Raw genomic sequence first — 25,623 nt, forward strand, 5'->3', positions numbered from 1 at the left:
GTTCTCCACATTCTACATCCTTTCTCAGCCATTCTCATTAGCTTTTGACCCTCTTAAGATGGTGCTAGTTTCTTGCGCAGATCAACGAAATAGGATCCTCTATCATTTGCCTTGTTCTATCTAGCAGTCGCTGTTGGTCATGTGTAAGTCACAGATACCTCACTGGAGTTCCTGCCCTACTCAGGCATCGTGCTTCCAGTTTCAGTCCCCTTTTTTGTTGACTGGCTACTCCTGAGCATTCCAGGCGTTTTCTTCAACCACGTTTGACATCGCGGACGCCTCGGGCTGCCTTCTAGTCGCCAAGGCAGGATTCGAGGTATTCTCAAGCATCTTTTAAGCGCTCTCAGTCACCTTTTCAGTGCTGAGGTTTGGTGTATTCTCCTGTTAGACAAGTAGATCCTTCCTTTTTTATTGCAACTGTCTCAGTAGCAGAGTAAACTGGAGTATCTTCCCTTCAACCAAGTTTTATCAAGTTGGCTTCTTCAGGAATTTCAGTTTTGCCTCCTGTTACCTCATTGCTAGTGCAGGATGGTATGAATGGTCAGGAAAGCTTTGTTTCCTGTGCAGAATTAAGGTTTGTCCTAGCAAATTTTCTGATTTCTTTTGAGCAATTGGTACATAGTTTAGGATTTGAGTTCCCTTACTAATAGGCTGGAACCTAAGGCTGATAGATACCCTTCCATTTCCAAAACTTGCTAAGTCGGCACTGAACAGATTTGACACAGTGGCTAAGTTGCTCCATCAGAAGGTTTTTTCTAAAAGTTCTTCCTCTTTCTTCCCCTCTTTATGAGAAAGAATAGAGTGATGTCTTATGATAGTGTTAGGCAGTTGCCAGAATTAACTCCTTCTTCCATTAGAGACTCCAGTTTTATCTTGCTGTTGGACTCTAACAAAAAAAAGAGGTTTCCTCTAGTAAGATTGTATTAAGCCCTTCTTTACCAACAGTTTTTTTAGGGGTACAGAGAGTACCGCCATTCAAGACTATTGCATATTTCTGGGTACTTGAAGGCACATACTACCAAAATTCCCAACCTTCCTCTTTTCAGCTCTAGACTTCTTATGATTCAGTTTGAAGGGTTTTGATGTGCTCGGGAAGGTGGTACGCACTGCGAGGCATATATGAAGCAAATTAAACATTATTGCTGGCTAGATTCAGACAATTGGATACATACTGTCAATTGGATACATACTGTATATACATACATACACATACATGTATATATGTAATACATATATTATAGATAATGTAAGCTTTTGTATTTGGAAACAAGTGTAATCTCTCTGTGGTATCAAGTGTGGCAACTCTTGGAAGAGAACTTAGTGTACGTCATTTCGCTTTGCGCTTCTGGGCAGTAATCATGGAATACGTTGTAAGCTCTGACACTGTTGTCTATTGCAATGATAAGTGAAAAAAAGATGTAACCAAGAACCCATGTTCGTGATTTTTTTTTTTAGACGTACAAGAGTGAAAATGTAAAAAAATCTTCTGCGAGTATAAAACTATTTGTAGTCTTGTCTTTCTGTGTATCTCTTTTCCTGTCTCCTTTCTCTGGAGATACTTCAGTAACAAGTTCGTATGTGAAGAGGAATGATTCTACTAGCCACGTAAAGTATGACCCATTTACTTTTTATTTATTTCATTACCAAGAAAATCAGTTTGGTAGTAAATGCAATGTTTATGTTTTGATGAGCTTCTCAGTAAAGAAGAGGTAATGACTCTTTTGGAGTTAGTTTTTTACTTGCTCGGCTGTCTATATCACAGAGGTAATGTCTGTCGGAAATGGCTAAAGCAGCCATAAACAAAATAGTAAGAGAGATTGTTTTCACTCTTCCTCAAGAGAAATAACACATGGGGGAATGATTTGGAATTTTTTGGCTGCTTAGATAGAGCAGTTTCAGACTCCCTTGGGTAGTTTGTGCAGGCCTTTACTAATGTGGTTGTCAGTTGTAGGGAACAATGGTAGTATTCTTATTTGGATCCCTCTGCCTCTTTGACTTTAAAGACTGACATTATTGCTCATCAACCTTTATACATTTTTTATTGGATGCCTCTGTATTAGGTGCGATAGTGCAAGAGGTTGAGAAAGTGTAAATCAGATCTTTGTTGCTTTTCTCTCAAATATTTAGGCATGCACAACCATGGCAGCAGGTGCTTCCACATTCAACACAGTTTCAAGGTTCCCCTAGGCAAATGGGTAAGTAATCAGGGGCCTCGATCCAGCCCTTTCAGGCTTTCAAGTGACCTTGGAAAAACCCATCCCTTGTTAAGAAATGACACATCAAGCCCACAGTTCCCAGTAGGGAGGTTGAGTCTCTTCATTTGGACTGGCAGGATCTGGAGGCAGAACCCTGGGTGGTGAAGGTACTGAAGCAGGGCTACAGCATTCTCTTTTTTTCCCAGCCTCTTCTTAGCCGGTTCTCCTTTGGATTTTCCCTCTTACCTCCACATCGAGAAGTTATAGATCTTGAGGGGAAGTACCCTCTTTGACTAAAAGGAGCTATGGAAATAGTCACGACTCATCACCAGGGTCCTACGATTTCCTGTTTCTGTACCAAAAGCTGTGGGAGGATGGAGACTGATACTGGGTGTCTCCAAATTGAACCATTTTGTTTGCCGGACTCCTTCTTCATGGAGTCTGCCAGTTCCAGTTCAGTTTTAACAGCAATTCAGTAAGGAGATTGGATGGTACCAGTGGACATGATGGATACTTACTTCCATGGACCAGTTCATCTAAACTCTTCAAGTTTTTATAAGAATTCTATAGCAGCTGGGCAAGTGGGTGCACCTGCTAGGCATTTGGATGCTTCTCTACCTAGACAATTGGCTAGTTCTAGTGTCCAGTTCAGAGGGGAGCCTTGGGTAAACACAGATTACTTTTTAAAGTTAACAAGTATGTTGGGAATAGCTACTTCTCGAATACCAACTCAGAACCTTTGCTACCTGGGAATTTCTTGGTTTCTCCAAAGGAGAAACACGTAGACAACTTAATTTTAATTCTAGAACAATTTCTATCCTTCACAACCTTGCCAGCCAAGAAATCGTAATCCCTATTAGGGCACATGGCATCGCTAGAGAAGCTGGTTCTGGTGCCAGGCCGAGAATGAGGCCAATTCAACTCTTTCCCAAGAGGCACTGGAACTGGAAAGCTCAGCTGGACTCCATTCAAATTCAGGTCTCAAGGGAGTTAGAGGACCCTCTATGATAGTGGAACCATTGACCTTGGCTTTTGCAGGGGGTGACCGGTTGAAAAGCCCTCACGTTGTATTCCAATACATCGTCAGAAGGTTTGGGATCTGTTGCCACTGACAGGCAGGTAGCATGGGTTTGGTCTGCAGTGGAACAAGAACTCCATACCAATCAGTTAGATAGGATATCTGAGTAGTCAAGGAGGCATAGATTCATAAGCTTTGTTCTACCTTTCAAGTGGCATTCTCACTTGGTCAGAGGAAAGGATGGTCCTTTTGTTGCCCCAGTTTGTGCCAGGAAAAATGAACTTTGTGGCATACCAACTGAGCAGGAAGGACCAGATTCTGGCTTATAAATGGACTTGGCTTACATCCACAAGTCTGCAAGGACCTGTGGAACAATGAGGTACTCCCATAATGGTTCTGTTTGCCACCAGGTTCAACAATCACCTGCCACTATACTGCTCTTCAGTTCAGGATCCTCAGGCTTTGGTAGTTGATGCAGTACTTTTAGACTGTCCTTGTCTAGACCTGTATGCTTCCCCCCCCCCCCCCCCCCCCTTTGCTGTGATACACAGGGTGCTAGCAAAATTCCATATGGCTGTGAATTGACACGTTACTTTAGTGTCCCCTATGTGGCCATGCAGAGAATGGTTTTCAGACCTCCTGCCTCTCTTAGTAGATCACCCAAGGCTTCTTCCACCAAGGAAAGGTCTCAAACAACAGAGAGGTATGAGGTTTCATATGAGAGAGGTTTTTTCAAAGGAATGCAGAAGGTGTATCCTTAACTCCAGAAGGGAGTCGACTAATGCACTGTATAAAAGATTGGGCAGCATATAATGCTTGGTGCTCTGCTAAAAGGTTTTCCTACACCCTTACTTCTGTTAGTGACATCATTAAATTCTTACTTCACTTATGCTACAATAGAAATTTTTCAGTCCCTGCCTTTAAAGGTTATCAATTCATGTTAGCTTCTGTACTGTGACAAACTGACCTAGATATTTTGTCTAACTTGGCTATTAAGGAGGCCATCCTCTCTTTCTAAATTGAGATTCCTAAGTCTCCAAATAATCCCCTGGGCTGGAATTTGGATGTAGTGTTTAAGTATTTATGCAACCTCCCTTAAGAATTTGACAGTGAAGATTCTGTTTTTGATAGTCTTGGCCTCACCAAAAAGATTCAATGAGCTTCAGGCTCTCATGCCGAGTAGGCGTCACTACCCAAGGAACAGTCCTTTCTTTTCCACCCCTTTGGGGCCAAGAAGGACTAAGTTGCATCCTCTGCTTTGCTCTTTCGTGATCCCTAGTCTGTCCTTTGATGCCAGATGGGAAAGAAACTTCCCTATGTTTGGTCAGAGCACTGTCTATGTATTTGTAAAGGACTAGGGAGAGGGAAACCAAACAAAATGTCAACCTTTTATGCAGCCCTAGGAAACTTGACTTACCCTTGTCAAAGAATGCCATGTCTTGTCTGTTCAAGGCTCTGGTCAAAGAGGCACATGGAAATCTAGACTGCTTTTTTACCTCTGCTTAAAGTAAGACTTCATTATGGGCAAGTGGTAGTGACTGCTTTCCGTTTTCTTAGGGATACTTCTCTAGGGAAAGTTGTCAATGTGTCGCAGTGGAGGTGTAACTCCATATTTGCCTCGCACTATCTGCATGATGTGGCAGTCCAGTTTCAATTGCATAGAGCTTTTTAGCCCCTAGTTATGGCACCTGAACATTTAGGGTAGCTGTACTCTAACCTTTCCTATTTAGTTAGGAAATGGGTGAGTTTTTGGGAATATGAAGATACCTATGTTGTATTATGCAAGGTCCTTTGTTCTTTTACTGTCGTTGCTCTGCTGGCCTAAGTACAAGGCCTTGTGTCCCACTTGCATCTGATGGTGAGTGGTATCCTTAGCAAGGAACCTCCAGCATTGCTCCGAGGTCTTATTACCTAATGAATTATGTAGTCTTTGCTTGTCAGCAGTACCAACCGATGGATGGTAATCATAGATAAGTAGCATCATATTCCTGGCATAATTGGATGGTTTTTTGGGGGGTTTTTAAACTTGCCTTCACACCTTTCCTACCCTCTTGGTTCAATGCAGGAATCAGCTATCATAGTAGAGAGGTAAGATGAATTTCAAAAATAAAAGTTTTTGTTATAAAAATTATTTTTTAAATACAATACTTACCTATCTATTATGTATCACTTCCCAACCACTCCACTCATGTGGACAAGAAATATCTGAATGGAAACCTATAGACACTCAAACCGCCTGAAAGGGATGGGTCAGTAGATGGTTCAAACTAAATGATCCTATTCATTTTTTACTCTTCACACTCCATCATCCCACATGACGTGGGAAGCTGTCATAATAGAGAGGTAAGTATGTGAAAAATGAATTTTATTACAAAATTTTTTATTTTACTTCTAACCTCTAACCATGCAAAGTGAAAAATCTTATGTAAAAACACTGATGATGATAGTATAGGGTTTGACAGATGCATATAGCACTGTAAGAATTAATGGTTATTTTTTTCTCTTCACAGATCTTGGATACCAGAGATATAAAGATCCATTCTGTCAAAGATGAAGAGACTGGTCAGCTCCTGCAGCACTCTATGGGAGATGCTCATCCAAATTTTGGTTCTGCCCTGACAATTGCTCTGTCACCTTCTGGCAGAAAACAGTAAGTAATGATCGATTGGTCGTTTGTTTCTAGGGACCAAATGAGCATAAAAAACCTTCATTCTCAAACAATATTGATTTGTTTCTATAGAAAGACAAAGTATCACCTTTTATACAAGTGTACCCTTTAGCACTAGTTGGAGAGGTTGTTGGACTCTGTAACAAAGTGATGGATATGGGGGTGGTGGGTGAGCACTACTTCTCACTCACCATGTTACATCACCATTCACTTTTTTCTTTAGCTGCCTAAAAGCACAGACTTGCTGCCCACACTTCTCTCCTTCATTTGGTTTTTAAAGTTGGGTAAATAGTTTGCTGTCCTACTTTTGCTATTTAGCATTTCTTTTGCTTGGTTTGTTCTTGTGTATGCATTTCATGTCTCCTGCAACATAAGACCTCCACTGTTATGCACTTTGTAGGGGAATGTGTGTACTCATGCTTTTCCCATATAGGGAGCGCGCTAGTTGACCTTCCTTGCAGAGCGGAAGAAGTTTGATAAGAGGAGAAAGAAGAGTAGGAAGCATTTTCCATTTCTTCAGTAGTAGGAATTTGCCTCTTAAACCCTTCCATTCCTATCCCTCTGCCTGCTAGTAGTGCTACCCCTCAGAGGGATAGCGCTAGCTGTTAGTAGTGGTGCACCAACTGCAGCTCTCTCTCCTGCCAAATCATCTGATTTTGATGTTCCAGGTGTAAGATGTCATTTTATAGGTATCTTAGAAACATCTGGTTTATGCTTAACCCTTATGAGCTGGTATAAAAAATGGAAATGTAGTACCCAGACTGGGGAAACTACTTGGAGTCAGCCAATTTAAGAAATACCTCAATGGAAAGTGGAAGATATGCAAATGCCCATGCTGTAAGAAAAAAAATGACTATTTACAACCCCTTGTATGGCCTCTTTTACAAGGCAATCCTAAATTTTACCAAGTTATACATGTTTTTTTCTAATTAATGACTTTATTTTGTAAAATTATAGTTACAGCTCACACAATATCAAAACAGGTAGGAAAATAAATTCAGTAACAAATTCTGAGCATAGTATTTGTTGTTAAGTATTAATGTAAATTTACCAAGAACAAAGATGCTGTAACGTTTTGGATTTATACATGTTTTTTCTCCAGTATTTCTTTGCACTTTTTCAGCAAAATTACATCTATAACTGACATGATATCATAAAAGATCAGAACTAAAACCAACAACGAAAGATAAGAACTAAAATTAACAGCAACCCCTTGGTATATTTATGAGCAAATTTACAAAAAGAAGTCGTGAGACAGAGAACCAGTACACCCTCCCTTGAAGTGAGGACCACAGCTAAGCTCTCAGCCACCCATTCTCTCATCTTAGCCAGTCTAAAGTTACCATTAATGAATTTATGGGCTATAGAAGTAATGGCACTTCTTTTCTGCTCAATTCCTACAAATTGATGCCGCGTAATATCGTTACTCACCATGAGTCACTCTGTCAACCACCCAAAACCTGTTATTGTTGCTCAATTGAGTATGTCCATCCACTAAGGTTTAACATCCCTGTTAGTCTATCTTTCACAGTATTTCTGTACAACTTTGTAGAGATGAAGGAGCTGTCTGCTATGCCTTCTTCTCTCGTATTGTGTGTGGCTGGCCAAGCTTCCTTGTCTACTGTAAAGGAAGGGAATCCTCCTGTTGCAGTAGTCGTCCTTTCAATAGCAAATCCTCTGGTTGTAATTAATTTTTGGTTCTGTCATCAACCTTTACTTTGGTGTATAAGACTGGCAAGATACAAGAGATGAAAGGGAAGAAATGCTCACAGCGCTGCTGCTCCTCTTCATCATCATTATGGTTGAGGTTATCTTCATCCTCCTCTTCATCCCTGGACTGTCTTCCCCCGTGTAGATTAAAGAAGGGGAAAAAGAAGACCTTGTGGTACTAGTCCAGGCAGACTCGTGTGCATTTATCGTAAAAGAAGGAGAGTGAGGGATGGCTGTCACTGGTACATGATTGTCAGTCCTCTAGCAGGGCAGATGCACTATATGTACCACTATTTTCCCAGTGTTGAAAGGATATGTCCAAACCATCTCCACCTCCTTTTCATTATATCATGCATATGGAACTTTTGTAATTTATTGTACTAGACATATGTGTTAATCTTAATTTCATTTGCAGTTTCATTCTTTTCTATTTCCAAATCTTCCTCAACCTGCCCATAGTCTAATTAGCCTTTTTAGTTTTCTGAAAAGAAATCTACATATTGGAAATGTAAGTCTGTCTTGCGACCCACTGTTTACGTGAAATTGAGACTTATTTGTAATGACTGCAGTACCTTGGGTCCATTTGCAGCGTCTGGCATGGTTCTGGGGAAGGAAACATAGGAAGCCTTTATTCTTACCTTATTCATTGCCTTGAATCTGGTGTTGGGTCCTGGGGAGTATGGGGTACTTGGATACCCTCCAGAATCATTGGTAGGATGGTTTTTAATTATTGATGTAGGTTGTTTTGGTATTCTGGCTTTGTGTTTTGATAATGGTACTGTGCCCAGGGCAGGGGCATTGTGTGTGCTTTACTATTTCTTGGAGATGTCCTCGTTGTAAGGCTCCTACTGTGTAGTAAGTGACCCTTGGTCTGAAGCCATACCTCTATGAGTTGAGATGAGCTTTGCCAGAGGCAGTATGTTAATGCTAGCAAATTTTTTCTACAATGACAAATTTTCTAAGACAATTTGTATTTTTCATAGCTACAAACCTGAAGTCTTAACAATAGGATAATTTTTAGCGCCTAGCTGGATCAGGTTAAAAAGCAGATGAAAGCAATGAATCTAGTGATATCTGGCAACGCATGCGTAGCTCGGGTGAGGATTGGTCAAGGACCACGCCGCTACGCCAGTCTTTCCCAACTCAGGATGACTTAACAAACAGAGGGGCGGCTAGAGGTGGGCAGTATAACGTTAAGACCTCAGGTTTGTAGCCATGAAAAATACAAATTTTCTTAGAAAATTTTTCATTTGTTCATACGCAAACATACCTTCAGTCTTAACAATAGGATAGACTCATACTTGGAGGGAGGTACAAGACATCCTAAACTGGCTGGGGGCCTACCCACCAGTCCAGCTCCCAGAAGAAATGATTTCTGGAGAGGGACTGAAGCTCGTTGGGAAGCTAGATAAATTGATATCTAACCACTCAGAACCTGAGTGACGTACAATGATATACTATGGGATAACCATTGTATAGGGAACCAAAGAGAAACTTTGACTGTCCAATAACAAACCAAGACACCAAGGTTTGTATTACTTCCAACCTCTCCTTGCCAAGGAGTGGAGCATATGCTACCAAATAGAGGGTTTGATATTTGTATATCAAGTGACCACACTATCAGTATGACTACCTTACTCACCTGTATCAGACCAGTCCAGCGATTGACGTGTCTATTCCTTAAACCGCCCGAAGGAAGAAGGAAAGGTACAAGAGAAAGAGAGTCCAGCCAACTCACTCGTTCTCTCATCCACACAATCATCTTGGGTAAGATACATAAGTGCCCTGTTAAGGGCAACTATGAGTTACACAACCTGTTGGGCAGCCACCACAGGACTCGGGCAAAACGTGTCCGCAGATCTGTGGGCAACATCCTTAAGATAGAAAGAGATGAACGTGGACTGGCGTAACCAAGTACCAGCGCTCAGCACTCTATGTACAGTTCTTTTTGAAAGCCAGAGAGGGACCAATACCCCTAACGTCATGCGCTCTAGCCTGCACAGACAAAAGAATCGCTACTACGATTTTCACTTTGTAGCTGCCAGTACTTAGGAATTCGTAGGTATGCAATTACTTGGTAAGTACTGTATTTGACGGCATATAGGACACACTTTTTTTTCCAAAATTTTGGCTCAAAAAATTGCCTTGCGTCTTATACATTGTAGGTGATGTTTGAGACCTCCTGTAGGTTTAGGCTAATCTTCTCTTTGACGCTCACTAACCCAGCTTACGCTCAGTACTTTTACCTACCCTAAACTCCATGCATCCTTATTTGTATTAGTACCGGTGCTTTAAAAATGAATTTGTAAAAATGAAAGCAATCTAATCTGAAATGCTGTGACTTGCATTTATATACATCAGCTGATCAGCATTCTGACTCACCAGTAATGCCATCTGTTGGTGAGGAATAAAACAACAATTGATTACAAAGTACGGTATCTGGCAATGCTGATCATTGGCAGTTCGTGTAGTTTGAGTGCATATAGGTTAGACATCTTGGTACAACAGGTTCATAATCATAACAAAAACACAACAAAGCCCTCACCATCATGGCAGCAGAAGGAAAAAGAGCCAGCTACAAAATCTCCTTCAAATTAAAAGTAGTAGATTATGCCAAAGAGCATGGCAATAGAGCTTCAGCAAGGGTTTTTGGGCAACCACCCACAGCCCACAGAAAAGATGATACGTGTCTGGCGACAGCAAGAAGACCAACTGAGAAGAGCAAAGAAAGGTAAACATAACCTTTGTTATTCAACCCCGCATTGGCCAGAACTTGAGATTTACATAAAAACGTGGGTGGTAAATGAGAGAAATATGCTTAAATACACTAAAAACTTTTTTTTCCTGAATCTGACCTGCTGAAAATAGGGTGCTTCTTATATGCCGTCAAATGCGGTATACATAAAATCTCATTTTATTATAAAAATATCATTGTGAGAAAATGGCAAAAGAAAAAATCTATAGCTTATTTTGTAATTATGAAAATATAATAGTTAGAAAGCTGACTTCTGCACAAAAACTATTTCATCATATAAGGAATATGCCCTGAAATTTACAATGTAATCAAATGAATAACCTGTGCTCCCTCTTGATTTATATTACCTAAAATTTGCATTTATGGGGAATGCTGACATCATAAGACCCCATTTTATAAAGTAAAAGACTATACCAAATGACTGAAAGTTATTTCCTTCTAACTTTTACTACCACTGATTCTACAAATAATACTGAATGAACACAAGTCTTGTTTTAATCTTCTTGGCAGACGAAGTTAAAAAAAAAAAAAGTAACTTTTCAGGAAACAGCAAAAGAGCAATATTTCTGGACTCAAAAGTGATATAAAATAAAGAATATTTATATTATCCCTATAAGCTATTTTTTCTATTATGCTACACCTGACCTGCCTGTAGCGTGTGCCGCGAAGTTTGAAATTCTGTCGGGGATGTCAGAGACTATAGCTAAGTATATATCTGCCGGGTAAGTATGTACAAAACTTTATTTTATCATAAAGATATAATTTTTAATGGGAAACAATTATTTTTTAATAAATTTTGTTTATCACATTTTTTTTCCGTGCTTTTTTTTCACAATTTGTCATTTACAGTGCCATAAAAACTATGAAGAAAGTTGTCCATGAACCAATCTAAACATTTCTTTTAGCAATAATGCTTCAAGATATTGTTTATTTGCTTGTAAAATGGTCCAAAATAGTGTACTTATATCTCAAACTTTATACAATCTAAGATCATTCTTTTTTTACAATCTGTTATTCATAGTGCCGTACAAGCAATAAACAAGTGTCTCCATGAACCAATTTAAACATTCTTTTTTAGCAATAATGTTTCTAGATATGTTTATAAAACTGTCAATAATAGTCCATAACTTACTTGGATATCCTGAATTATTCATACAGATGTTTTATACAAGTCTTTTTCACAATTTGTGGTTCAATGTCATACAAGTGATGAACAAAATTGTCAATAAACCAATCAACAATTTTTTAAGCATTATCATTTCAGGATATGTTTATTTAGGTATAAAACAGTTAAAGACTGCTAATAACTAAATTTCAATAATTCCTTGAAATTTGGCAGTTGGCGCACCCCTTAAATTGGTTTATATCCAATAGGGTATCTACCCAAACTAAGGGGGGGGCAATGTTTGTGATTCTGGATTCTTGTCAATAAAAGTTTTATGAAATTTGAGTGTGGGAGCCTTCAGGTCTTGGTAGTTCATTCTGTGGTGTGACTAAAGCAAAATATTTACTACCTCCACCATGTCTGTATCTTTGCTTTAAGTCATTTATGATTGACTGATTCTTATTTGTCATAACTGGAATTATTGACAAAGTGCACTTTGTCTTAGAGTGATTTTTTGTTGGAGTTCTTTTGTTAAATTTGACTTATGTAAATCAGTATGGAATTAGTCGTGTCGTAGGTTATGTTAATGATTTAATTACTATTGCTTAATTTCACTAACTACCAGGGATGTTTTTTGTTTATATGATTTCAATTGACTTAATTTACTCTACTTATGAGTGCTAAATTAGTTGTTGACTCACAGGTATAAGATCACAATAGAGTATGAAGTATCTGCATCGTGCACAGCTCTTCAATGGCTCTCTCCAAGTCAGACTGCAGGCAAAAAGCACCCTTACTTGTTTTCTCAGTGTCAGGCAATACACTGTCGTTCATTGTTGCCATGCCAGGTAAGATTTTATAACTGAATTTAATACATAAAGTGTTTTTTTGTAATTTCTAGTTAGGTTTTGTTATTTTTAAGTTGGAACTTCATTCCTTACATAGAAATAAAGGCTCATAGTTAGAAATTGTGTGACTTTGAAATTGTCTACCGTAATTACATAATTTCTTTTAATTTTTCTTGTATGAATTAGGCTTAGATATGCTTCAGTAGTTTGGGCATACCGCATAATATTTTTTTAGAAAAAGTTTTGTTTTGATAGTGAAGTTGCTGTCTAGTCCTCAAGGGTTACCCTTTCCATGGTCTAACCAGAGCTCTTTGGTGACCTGACTAATGTCAAAGATTCTCTTTTAGCTGGTCTTGTGGACAGGGATTGTGTCTTAATGATAAATGTTATAACTCTTTCATGAAAGAGTATAAATGGACTCTGAATAAGAGGGGACTTTCTCTCATCCTCTGTGAATGCTGAACCCAGTTTAAGTACGTCAAAACCCGCGAGATTAAGTGGCTGTGCGTATATGCGCATATTGTTTACTTACAACCAGAACTGACCAAGAAGCTATTACTTTTTTCTGGTCAACAGTGTAAAGTGTACGGAACCAGTGCTCCGTGATTTAAGATCTTCACTTCCATGGTTTCATTATTGAAAATCATGGAAATATTTAAGTTGAAAGGTAAGTGCATGATTTTAAGTTTCCGTTAAAAATATTTTAGTCTAGACTGTGGAGCAATAATTTACTTGTCTGTGAAATGCTGAAAACTGGCTTTTTTGCAAGCACACGTCTCTGCTTCTCACAATTTCTGATTGTTATTTGTAAAAGCACAAATTGTTTTGAAGAATTTATCATTTTGTTTAGAAGTTTTATCTAAAGAAATGTTCCACAATTATTATTAAAATAAAATTTAGATAATCCTTTCAGATAATGTCTGCAATAGCCTGCTTGGCAGTAGCCTACAATCTACATGAATTCAGTGAGAATAAGTTAGCTAAACTATTTTAGTTATTGTCTGTAGCCTATAAACTAGGATTAGATATCCTTAAGGGTGAGCTGAAATAACCTGGATTAGGTAGTAACCTGAATTAAGGTAAGATTGAAAGACTTATCCTGTTAGGACCAAGGCAGTAGCCCAAGATTACACCAAAGACCCAAGGAATAGATGAAAGGTTACAGACTTTCCTTTTATATAGCCTGTATACTTAAGCATAGTTTTAGTACTCAAGGCTATCATGTCCATACCCTTAAAAGGGAATGAAATAATATGGATTGATTAGACAATAACCTACATAGACTAAGTGATTGCCTAACTGTATAGTTTCACATTAGTAAGTTACTGTTTTATATGGTAGACTAAAGATGGTAGACCAAATGGTCTATGAGGTAGTAGCCTAGCTTGTAGGCTACAAATTACACCTGGTTAATCCCATTCCCTTAATGATGAATTAATTAATCAGGATTAGACAGTAGCCTTTACTACTAGGTGATAGCCTAACTATAAAGTGCCACATTAGAAAGTTACTGTTTTTTTATAGAAGACCTAGTAGCAAAGGGCTAGATATAAACAACCTGGGTTAGGCAAAAATGTTAGCCTAACTACGAATTTACATATGATTAAGTTTCTGTTTTTATATGGCCTGTACTTTATGAATGATCCAGAATAATCTGGATTAGGCAATAATTTTTATTAGGCTAAGAGAGAGCAATTTAGGAAACATTATTGTTTGTTTACCAAGTGGTAGTTTAAGCCCAAGTAGCCTAGGATTAGATATAAACAGTATCCTCTTATTAAAATAACAGTTTTTACAACTAGAGCAGTAGTGGAGGTCTTATGTAGCCTATACATAACCTTAAAGGTGATAAAAACCCAGAACAGGCTGTAGCCTAACCTGATTAAGTAGGAACTCCCTTTCTAAGGGAATGTCCTACCTGTAGCCTAAAAAACAGCTATGGCCGAGTATCAGGTGAGGATGGTCTTAGCCACAGAAAATAGAAGGCTAGATAAAAAAAATAGAGATGTTTACAGGTTCAAAGTCATGCCCTTTAGGCTAACAATTGCCCTAAGAAGTTTTACAAAATAAGTAACGGTAGTTCAAAAGATCAGGAATACAACTATGTACTACTACATAGTAGCCTACCTAGATGACTTGTTGTTCTGGGCGCCCACAAGAAAAGTGTGCTTGAAAAGCCTTATGGCAGTGGTCAACTGAGTACTGTCAAAAGGGTTTAAGATAAGTTGGGAAAATCCCACCTCACACCCAGTAGACACTTTCAGTGGCTGGGACTGTGCTGAGATACTTTTCACAGAATAAGGCAAGTCCTCAAAACGTGCCTTGCACAGCCCAGAGTTTCCAAACAGCAATTAGAACATATGACAGGCCTGTTGCAGTTCAAATTAATAATAGATCCAATACTCAGATTGCAACAAAAGATTGTGAACAAAGTCTAGCTGTCGCATGCAAGAAACAAGATGTGAAACTGACCTTATCAAAAGATTTAAAAAGTTTGGTGGATACTTCAGCCTTAGTCCTGGAAGGAATCTCTGGGTAAACAGAGTCACCATGACTCCTCAGTCTGTCCCCCTGATCCCAACTCCTTGACGAGGTGGGGGGCTTAGGGATCCACTGCAGAGAGAGTATGCCCCTTTACGCCTACACTCTCTGCTGTGGATCAACTGAACATTGGGACCTTTAACTCCTTTACTCCTCCTCCTTATAAATTTTCCCCTTCCCCTTCTTCTTCTTTCGTTGACGACCCTGGCATGGTTTTGGAATATTGAATTGACTGCTCTTTTAACCTGATGGAGGGTGGAGTTGGACGGGCATGCCACTCCACCCGTAAACTAGAGTACCTGACGTGGTCGAGCGAGGTAAATTTTTATGTCAAGCCATGCCCACAGTGCTGGGTCCGATCTCATGGGACTGACGACCCTTAAGGCACTGTGTGTATGGCGTATATCCAGGTGAGTGTCCCAGGGCAGTTACCACAGCGTAACAGTATTGCTCCTCCCTCAGTTGGGCCTCCTTTGGTGAGAGGGATCTCATCCTGGACGAAATATTTAAACTTTATATATATGGAAACCAAAACAAAAACCCCTACGACTTCTGGCATGGCAATGGACTATTCTAAGGAAAACCCAGGTAATGAAGAACAGGCTGGTATTAAAACTCTAATACCATACAAGCCGCAAAGAAAAAGCAAATTTAGAATTGACCCAACCTTGACTCACTTCGACTCCGTTTTTGGGAGTGGAAGTTGGTCAAGGTTCTTGACCTTGGAAACTGATAGAAAATATCTGCATTACGATTGGAAAATTATTTGTTAAGTAGGCACCCAACCTCAGAAATGTCATTTAGACAAAGACCAGGTGTGGTTAATAGAAACCACTACAAAAAACCAATCTGAAAACTATTTAAATATAAAGAACATTGATAATATAAAGGTAAACATAAGAAAACATGACAGTATGAACAGCATACAGGGTACTGTAGTACTTCCTAAAAGTGAGGAACCATTGAAAAAAATATTTTGCTGGATTCCCTTAAAAAAAGGTACAACAACGTGCAAGATTGCGAAATATATAGTTTAACCAGTAGACAAAATAAAGAAAATACATTGAGAATAGCAAAAATAAAATTTGAAGGCCAAGAACTACCTTTCAAAATTAAAATCATGGCCAAAACAGATGAACTGAGGCCTTATGTTCCAAAGCCACTACAGTGCCAAAACTGTAGTAAATATGGACATACAGGGAAAAATTGCAGAAATAAATCTATATGTGCGGTATTGTGGATCCGACGAACACACCACAAAGTGGAAGTGTGGTGAACCAAAATGTGTGAACTGTGGCCAAAATTCACCATGCTAGGTCTAAGGAGTGTATGTATTATATATACAACACAGAATTAAAATTACTTCAGGAGAGATCAGGAATGCCAATTAGAGAAGCCAAACTAGAGTTGAGAGTTAGAGGGATGCATGATCCCGCTAGGAAGCAAATGTTCTCTACTGCATTGAGCTCAAGGAATGAAACGAAAATGGAAGCAAGTAACAAACCCCCATTAGATAAATCAGAAGAAAAATAACTTTACAAGAAACTAAATATAGCAAAAAACCAAGAAACTTGTGCAGATATATGTTCAAATTCATTTGAGATATTAAGGGAAATGGAAAGGGAACGCAAGAAAATGATACATGTATAACTGAAATATTACAAGATAAATATAATGAGCTGGAAGCTAAAGATAAAAAGAGACCTTTAGAAAGAACTCCACCCAAAACCAAAAAGCCAACAATTATTAGAGAGGTATCTGTTAAAGCAAAGACCAAGGATCCAAAAAAAGTGCACAGACCAGAAAATAAGAACATACCTTTGTCTCCTAAAGTAATAATAAAAGAAATGGATGGAAATACCCAGAACAATATAGAAATTATAGAGGAGAACACCATAGACAAAAATGATTATGTGAAGGGAGAAGAGATTACCCCATCACCGGTACTTGGGTGCACTAAGAGTAAATGAAAAAAGGAGGACACATAAAAACACATGTGGATGTAATGAATGTTTTCATAGAATTATGCAACAAAGACAGAAACATAACAAAAGACAGTTTAACAAACACTATACGAAATTTTATAAAATGTAAATAGAAGTAAAGAAACCACTATAGTCTAGAGACTCACAAAAAAGGCTGTATGTGCATTGGACATCTAATGTCGTATAAGGAAAAACAAATAAATGTCGTAAATAAAATTTTAGAAAAATTGCAAATAGATAAACCACAACAAGAAAGTAATGCTTGAACACACTTAACATAATATTTTCAATAATTATATAATACAATGGAACATAAATGGTCTTCAGACCAGATTACATTTGGGCGAATTACAACGCTTACTGAAAGAATACGAACCAATGATATTATGTTTACAACATGTTAATAAAACAGTATCAACAATTGGTAAATATACCTTAGTATCTACATCTAGAGAAGAAGAAGGAAATTTAGGTACTGCTATATATGTACATAACAAAGTATGTTACGACAGGGTACCTGTAAACTTTGCTGACTTGCAAATATCAAGCATCAAAATACGAATAAAAAACTATAACTATGTAATTTATAACATATACAACCAACCTAACAAAAATTACGACATAGAAAAACTTAAGGATTTGTTTGACAATGCCAGAGAACCTACATTGATAGTAGGGATTTTAATGCTCACAACCCAATATGGGACTGTAACTGTACAATCTCAAATAGAGCAGGGAGTAAAATTGAAGAGTTCATGGAGTCAAACGACATGTGCTGTATAAATGATGACGAAATTAGTACATATTTTTCGAAAACACATGGAACATTTTCTTCAGTAGACCTTACTCTTTGTACAACAAATATAGTTGACAGAATAGATTGGAATATAGTTGATGACTTGCACACCAGTGATCATTTCCCAATATTAATATCCTTATTACATAATAATCCTGCAAAACATGTTCCTCACTACAACATTAATAAAGCAGATTGGGAGAAATATGAAATGAAATGCACACAAGAAATATCCAACCATTTGAATACTTAGAAGACCATAATGAAACTAACAAAATTCTTGTTGATTTCATTAAAAAGGCTGCTGATCAAGCAATACCAAAGTCAAAGCCCCATCCAACAAAGCACAAAGTCCCTTGGTGGTCTGATAAACTAACAGAATTAATTAATATAAAACACTCAATAGGGAGACGGTTAGATAATTTAAATAGAACGTTCAATAAAATAAATAAAACATTGCCAATATTAGAAGGAACTTTACAAAAAATGACTATATTATTATTAGAAATTGATACATTAAAGCCTGTATACAACAAAATATCTGCAAAATTTAAAAGGGAAGTAATTCAAGGAAGAATAATTTCATGGAGGAAATATGTATCAGATCTCTCTAATAATACTCCCATACAAAAAATATGGGAAAAATTCAGAAAAATAAATGGTACCCAAGTTAAACCACCTAGACATGCCATATTGAAAGATGGAAAAAGAATACTTGATCCAAAAGAAATAAGTAATATAATAGGAGAAAACTTAGCTAATGTAAGTAGCGATAAAAATTTAGATGAGCACTTCCGCACAAAGAAAAATAATTGAAGAACTAATAACAATAAATTTGAAACACAAGAAGATATTATAATAGAAAATTTAATATGGAAGAGTTGGAATATGCTCTCTCGAACAGCAATAAATCTGCTCCTGGAGGTGACAATATTTGCTTTGAGATGATCGACCACTTAGCTCCGCTGGCAAAGTCATACTTATTACAATTTTATAATCATTTATGGCTTAGAAATTTATTTCCTGATGAATGGCGTAAAGCTATAATAATTCCTATCCCCAAACCTGGAAAGGATCCTAGCAATATTAATAATTACAGACCAATATCATTAACAAGTTGCTTATGCAAATTACTTGAAAAAATGGTAAATGCTAGACTAACATGGCACATTCGAGAAAACAAAATTTTAACTCCCACTCAGTTTGGGTCACAGTGTAACAGGTCCACATTGGATTCTCTCTCTATCCTAGAAGACCATATACGCAGAGGATTTGAATGAAACAGATAACTGTGGCAGTCTTTTTTGACATAGAAAAGGCTTATGACACTACATGGAGGTATCCTATTTTAAAAGCATTACAAAACAACAACGTTCGTGGACATTTACCCATGTTTATCCAAAGTTTTCTAACAAATCGAAGTTTTCAGGTGAAAATTGATGATGCTTTGTCCAGAACATTCCCACTAGAAAATGTGTTCCACAGGGAAGTGTCCTTAGTGGCACACTATTTACCTTAGCAATTAATGAAATTAATAAAAATCTGCCCTCCGGAATTAAAAGCAACCTTTATATGGATGATTTTGCCATCTTCTATTCAGCATCTCGCATTAAACATGCAGAGCGCATCATTAACAAATCTATAATAAAAATAGATGAATGGACCTCATCTGTAGGATTTAGATTGTCCATAAGTAAAACTCAAGCAGTAATATTTTATAAAGATAAAAGATGGAAGAAAGGTGAAGAAATAGATTTGAAAATCAGAAATCAAAGTATACAAATTGGCCAGACTGCAAAATTTTTAGGTTTAGTATTTGATACTCACTTGAACTGGAAAGCCCACATAACATATGTGAAGTCAAAATGTAAAAAAGCATTGAATCTAATTAGAAAATTATCAAACACTAATTGGGGAGCTGATAGACAAACCCTTACATTACTATATAAAGCAACAGTGTTGTCTATCATTGACTACGGAAGTGAAATATACGGCTCAGCTTCAAACGCAGTACTGAAAATGTTGGACCCAGTCCATAATGAAGGACTTAGAATATGTACAGGAGCTTTTAAATCATCACCAACCTCTTCTTTACAGGTAGAATGTGGTGAACTACCTCTCTCTCTCCATAGAGAGTTAGTAACGATGAAAAGTGCCCTAAGAATTCAGTCAAGTGATTCACCAACCAAAAAATTATTTGAACTAAGGGATGTATTTATTAACAATCATTCACCACCTTTTCCAATTAGATCAAGAAGATTGTTTGAGTCACTGAATATAAATATCCAACTACCTCCAATAGTAAAACTACCTCCTCCTTGGATTATGAATAAAATAAACATTTGCACAAAATTAAAATTTCTATCAAAAAAGTATTCCTATACCCCAGAACATCAGAAACAACATACAATAGAGCACATAAACCAAAAAGGTCCACATTATGCAATATATACAGATGGATCCAAGTCAGAATACGGAGTGGGATATGCTGCAGTGTCCCAGGATAAAACATGCCAGTTCTCGCTTCCCAATAATGCTTCAGTATTTACAGCAGAGTTATGTGCAATAACATTGGCCATAAGAATAATCAAAGAACACTCCCTTAACAATTTCGTGATTTATAGCGACTCTAGAAGTGCTATAGAAGCCATTAATAGTTATAATCCCAAAAATAATATTGTGCATCAGATAAAGTTTTTACTATATAATTTATATAAAAAGGGAAAAAATATTGAAATATGTTGGATCCCTGCCCATGTCGGAATAAAAGGAAACGAAGAAGCTGATAAAGCAGCCAAGGAGGCAGTCCACATGATCGAGAACATATGTAAAAATCCCTGTTAGTGACACTGTAGCTTATTTACAAGAATTGTAAATAAATGGCAAAATATATGGAACGAAGAACCTGAAAGTAATAAATTAAAACAAATAAAACCTGACATTACGAAATGGAGCTCCATATATCAGAGAGAAAGACACACACAAGTAATCCTGACACGTTTACGTATAGGCCACACTCGTCTGACATGGGCACTTAATGAGCAGCCCACGTGACCCTGCTCCAGAGTGCTCAGAGTGCAAGGAATTGATAACTGTCAGACATATATTGTGTCATTGTCCAAAGTATGACCAGCAGAGACTGTCAACTTTTGGAAGTAAACTGTCAAAAGGGTTTAAGATAAGTTGGGAAAATCCCACCTCACACCCAGTAGACACTTTCAGTGGCTGGGACTGTGCTGAGATACTTTTCACAGAATAAGGCAAGTCCTCAAAACGTGCCTTGCACAGCCCAGAGTTTCCAAACAGCAATTAGAACATATGACGAGGCCTGTTGCAGTTTCAAATTTAATAATAGATCCAATACTCAGATTGCAACAAAAAGATTGTGAACAAAGTTAGCTGTCGCATGCTAAGAAAACAAGATGTGAAACTGACCTTATCAAAAGATTTAAAAAGTTTGGTGGATACTTCAGCCTTAGTCCTGGAAGGAATCTCTGGGTAAACAGAGTCACCATGACTCCTCAGTCTGTATGATATGAGTGACCAGACACACACATGCCTCGTTGACAGGTTGGGAGGACATTGGGAGGATCATCAAGTGGCAGGGAGGTGGTCAGCAATTTTGAGGAATTGTCAAATCAGTTTTCTGGAGCTGATGGTGGTTCTTTTGTTTCTGAAATAAAAACAAACAAACAAACAAACTAGAAGAGAGATTCAGTTGGTTCTAAACAACATGACTCCAGTGTCCTACATCAAGAGGCTGGGATTATGCTCACCTCCTCTCAATATGATAATGGTAGCCATCCTTTGATGGCACAAGCAAGGAAGTGGCACTTGTCTGCAATTCACCTCACAGGGTCTCTCAGTGCAATAGTAGACTCTCTATCAAGGAAAATGACATTGTTCATACGCGAACAATCCTTCGGTCCTATCAATAGGATAATTTCTAGTGCCTAGCTGGATCCAGTTAAAAAACAGATGAAAGCAAGGAATCTTGTGATGTCTGGCAACGCATGTGTAGATCGGGTGAAGAGTGGTCAAGGACCTATCACCTATGCCACCGCGTCAGTCTTCTCTTTAACCACCTGGGCAAGAGTCGTGGTTAACCTCTCTTGGCCTTTACCCGGTTCATTGCCAGTTTTGCTTGTGTTTAGTGTGTGTGTGTGTTTGGCTGATATTATGGCTTCTTCTGCTCCTTCTCGGCCTCGTCAACGTGTGTGCCCCGGAATTCCAGGTTTTCTGTATTCTCGTTTTTTGGCTTCGGCGGCGACCGATCCTCACATCACGTGTAGTAGGTGCCGTTCTAATTTTTGTACTATAACGAATCCTTGCACGGAATCCCGGGCATGGCCTAAAGAGCAGTGGAAGTCGTTTTATAGCAAGAGAAAACATTGGAGGGTTTCGACTCTTCCTTCTTGGGAAGGTTTTTCGCCTCTTCCCGATGCTTCATCTCCTGCAGTATTCACCCCCTATAGTAGCGATGTTCCTGCGTCTCCTTCCTTTTCTTCCATTGATTCGTCGCTGGAAGTATTGGGAGGCCCCCAGGCTGATTTGGAATGTTACCCCTTCTTCTTCGGGAGTTAATTTGATTCCTGGGAAGGGGGAGGCTTTTTCATCATTCTCATTTATTCCTGAGTCGGAGGCGTCCAAGATGGAGGCGATTTGGAAGACGCTCGGGCTAGGGGGTCCCCCGTCCTTGGAGGGCTTGCTAGCGCACTTTATCGAGGCTCGCTACCCCCCTCCTCAGGCTTGCCAGGCGATCCCCCCTCCTCCCAGCCTTATCTTCATGGGTAGCCGAGGTCAGCCATCTTGTATTGCTCCACCAGTGACTGTTGCCACTTCTTCGAGTTGGAGGGAAGCTGTGGTGTCAGCCCCGTTGATGACGTCATGGGATCCGTCTTTGTGTATTCCTCCGCCAGTGGCATCTGATTCCCCTTCACACCGAGGGGAAGCCGTGACATAGGAAGTACTATGTTACGAACTCCGCATTTTTGATGTCGTGCCATCTTAACCTAGACGTCATTCGCCTGAAGCTGGGATTGACTTTGGAGCAGGTGAGGTCGGTGGCTCCGTCCTTGTCTCCGCAAGATGCCTCAGCATTGGAATCTATGGCAGCCTCCATGTTGCAGACTTTTTCTTGGCTGGACTTCTGGTCTGTGGTCATGCCAAGATAGCTTCTGACAGGTCCCCAGAAGGGTTGGTGAGTGCATCCTCGCTTGCCAGTCTGTTGCAGTCTGGAGGCAAGGCGTTTTCATATTTGGCTCACCTCAGTGTTAATTTATGGGCTAACCCTCCTCTGATTAGAAGAGACGTGACTTTGTCTAGGATGGAGAGATCAGTTGACACGGAGTCCTTGCTGGCATTGAGGAACGGAGATCTGTTATCTGTTGGGGTCCCAATATTTGTTTCCTCGCACCGAGCCCGAGAATGCGATAGACCTTTAGCATTAGCAGAGGATGCATTCCAACATCCCTGGGACAACCTGGAGGTGTGTGCCTTCCCTCCGTTTTGTTTGATCCGTCAAGTTCTGAGCAGGCCAATGAGTTCACAGGGTCTCAGGATGACTTTGGTAGCCCCTCTGTGGCCTCAGGCGGAATGGTTCCCAGATCTGCTGTCGTTGTTGTCAAAGGTTCTGAGGGAGATTCCCCCTTGGTGACATCTCCTGTGTCAGCCCCATGCGGAAAGGTTGCACCAGTCAGTAGAATCCCTGTCTCTTCACGGTTGGAGGCTATCAAGTATCTCCTCCGAGTGAGAGGGTTTTCTCAGAGGGCATATGTCCAGCAGTCTCAGAAAGTCAACCTCCACGGTTTACCAAGGCAAATGGGCAATCTACTGTGATTGGTGTCGTAAACAGGGTTTTTCTCCACTCGCAACCTCTATTCAGCGAATAGCAGACTTTTTAACCTTCCTCAGAGATGAGAAACATTTGTCCGTTTCTGCCATTAGAGGCTATAGGGTGGCCCTGAGTTTGGTGTTATGCCTTAGAGGTATCGACATCTCTTCCTGGGAACTTAACTTGCTAGTTAAGGGGTTTGAGCAGTCGAGTTCTCCTAGAGAGCTCAAGCCTCTGACATGCGATGTTTCCTTGGTTCTCAAGAGCTTCACTGAGAGTCCGTATGAGCCCTTGCGTCGCTCATCTGACAGGAACTTGACACTCAAGACAGTTTTCCTTCAGGACTTGGCATCATCCAAGAGGGTAGGAGAGCTCCATGGTCTGAGTTATGATGTGAAGTACACCAGGGGTTGGTGGTCGGTGTCCATCAAATTTGTCCTGGAATTCGTGGCCAAGACCCAAAATCCCTCTGTGCATGATGACAGGTTCACTTCGTTTTCCATTTCATCACTGAATGACTTTGTGGGTGGTGATGCTCAAGAGCTTTTGTTGTGCCCTATCCGGGCCCTGTGTTGCTATCTTAAAAGGATTCGGCACCTGAGACCAGGCTCCCACAGACTTATTGTTAGCACAGGCTGTACAAAAAAAGAGGTGTCTAAGAATACTATCTCTTTTTGGATACAGGAAGCCATCAGACAGGCATACTTGACTCTTGATGATTCCACCATGTCTGTACAGGCTAGAGCGCTTGACGTTAGGAGTATTGGTCCCTCTCTGGCTTTCAAAAAGAACTTGGCTGTACATAGAGAGCTGAGCGCTGGTACTTGGTTATGCCAGTCCACGTTCACATCTTTCTATCTTAAGGATGTTGCCCACAGATTTGCAGACACGTTTTGCCTGAGTCCTGTGGTGGCTGCCCAACAGGTTGTGTAACTCATAGGGCCACTTTTGTATCTTACCTAAGATGATTGTGTGGATGAGAGAATGAGTGAGTTGGCTGGTCTCCTTCTTTCTCTTGTACCTTTCCTTCTTCCTTCGGGTGGGTTAAGGAATAGACACACAATTCGCTGGACTGGTCTGATACAGGTGAGTATGATAGTGTGTTCACTTAATATACAAATATCAAACCCTCTATTTGGTAGCATACGCTCCTTTCCTTGGCAAGTAGGAGTTGGGAGTAGTACGAACCCTTGTGTATTGGTTTGCTATTGGACAGTCAAAGTTTCTCTTTGGTTCTCTATACAATGGTTCTCCCATATATCATTGTACGTCACTCAGGTTCTGAGTGGTTAGATATCAATTTATCTAGCTTCTTAACAGGCTTCAGACCCTCTCCAGAAATCATTTCTTCTGGGAGCTGGACTGGTGGGTAGGCCCCCAGCCAGTTTAGGATGTCTTGTACCTCCAGCCAAGTATGAGTCTAACCTATTTAAGACAGAAGGTTTTTTCACATATGAACGAATGACAAATTTTGTAAGACAATTTGTATTTTTCATGGCTACAAACCTGAGGTCTTAACATTATACTGCCCACCTTTAGCCGCCCCTCAGTGTGTTAAGACATCCTGAGTTGGGAAAGACTGAAGTGGTGGCGTAGGTGAGTGGTCCTTGACCACTCTTCACCCAATCTACGCATGCGTTGTTAGATATCACAAGATTCCTTGCTTTCATCTGTTTTTTAACCGGATCCAGCTAGGCGCTAGAAATTATCCTATTGTTAAGACCTCAGGTTTGTAGCTATGAAAAATACAAATTGTCTTGGAAAATTTGTCGTGTTTCAACAGAGTTGATTAGACAGCCACTCTTTCCAGAAAATAGCCATCATGCTTCCACAGCTGGAAGTGGACCTAATCGCCACAAAAAAAAATCACAAACTGCCAGTCAAGCAACAGCAAGAGATGCCTTCCTACAAGACTGGAAGAAGTGCAGGACGATACTATATCTTTTTCCTCCATTGTTCCAGATTTTGAAGGTGTTGAGCAAACTCCTAAGCTTCAAACAAACATCTTACTTAACCCTTAAACGCTGAAGCGGTAAAAATCAAAACCTCTCCCGAATGCCGTGGCCGGTTTGGAGTGAGCGCAGAAGCGGAAAAAATAATTTTTTCAAAAAATCACAGTGCGCATAGTTTTGAAGATTAAGAGTTCATTTTTGGCTCCTTTTTTTGTCA

At 39.3% G+C, this 25,623-nt stretch overlaps 1 protein-coding gene across 3 annotated transcripts in view; it reads left to right on the plus strand.

Annotated features, from left to right (window-relative positions):
* LOC135196154 (leukotriene A-4 hydrolase-like) overlaps positions 1-25,623 on the plus strand; it is a 159,211-nt gene that overhangs the window by 26,819 nt on the left and 106,769 nt on the right. For 2 of the 3 annotated variants that reach the window (XM_064222716.1, XM_064222714.1), the window contains exons 3-4: positions 5,724-5,863; positions 12,155-12,299. In XM_064222716.1, coding sequence (XP_064078786.1) covers positions 5,724-5,863; positions 12,155-12,299 — 285 coding nt within the window. The remainder of the gene's footprint in view (positions 1-5,723; positions 5,864-12,154; positions 12,300-25,623) is intronic. The other variant, XM_064222717.1, reaches the window with a different exon arrangement.

Source organism: Macrobrachium nipponense, chromosome 17 (genome assembly GCF_015104395.2).
Source record: "Macrobrachium nipponense isolate FS-2020 chromosome 17, ASM1510439v2, whole genome shotgun sequence".
NCBI classification, from domain to species: Eukaryota; Metazoa; Arthropoda; class Malacostraca; order Decapoda; family Palaemonidae; genus Macrobrachium; species Macrobrachium nipponense.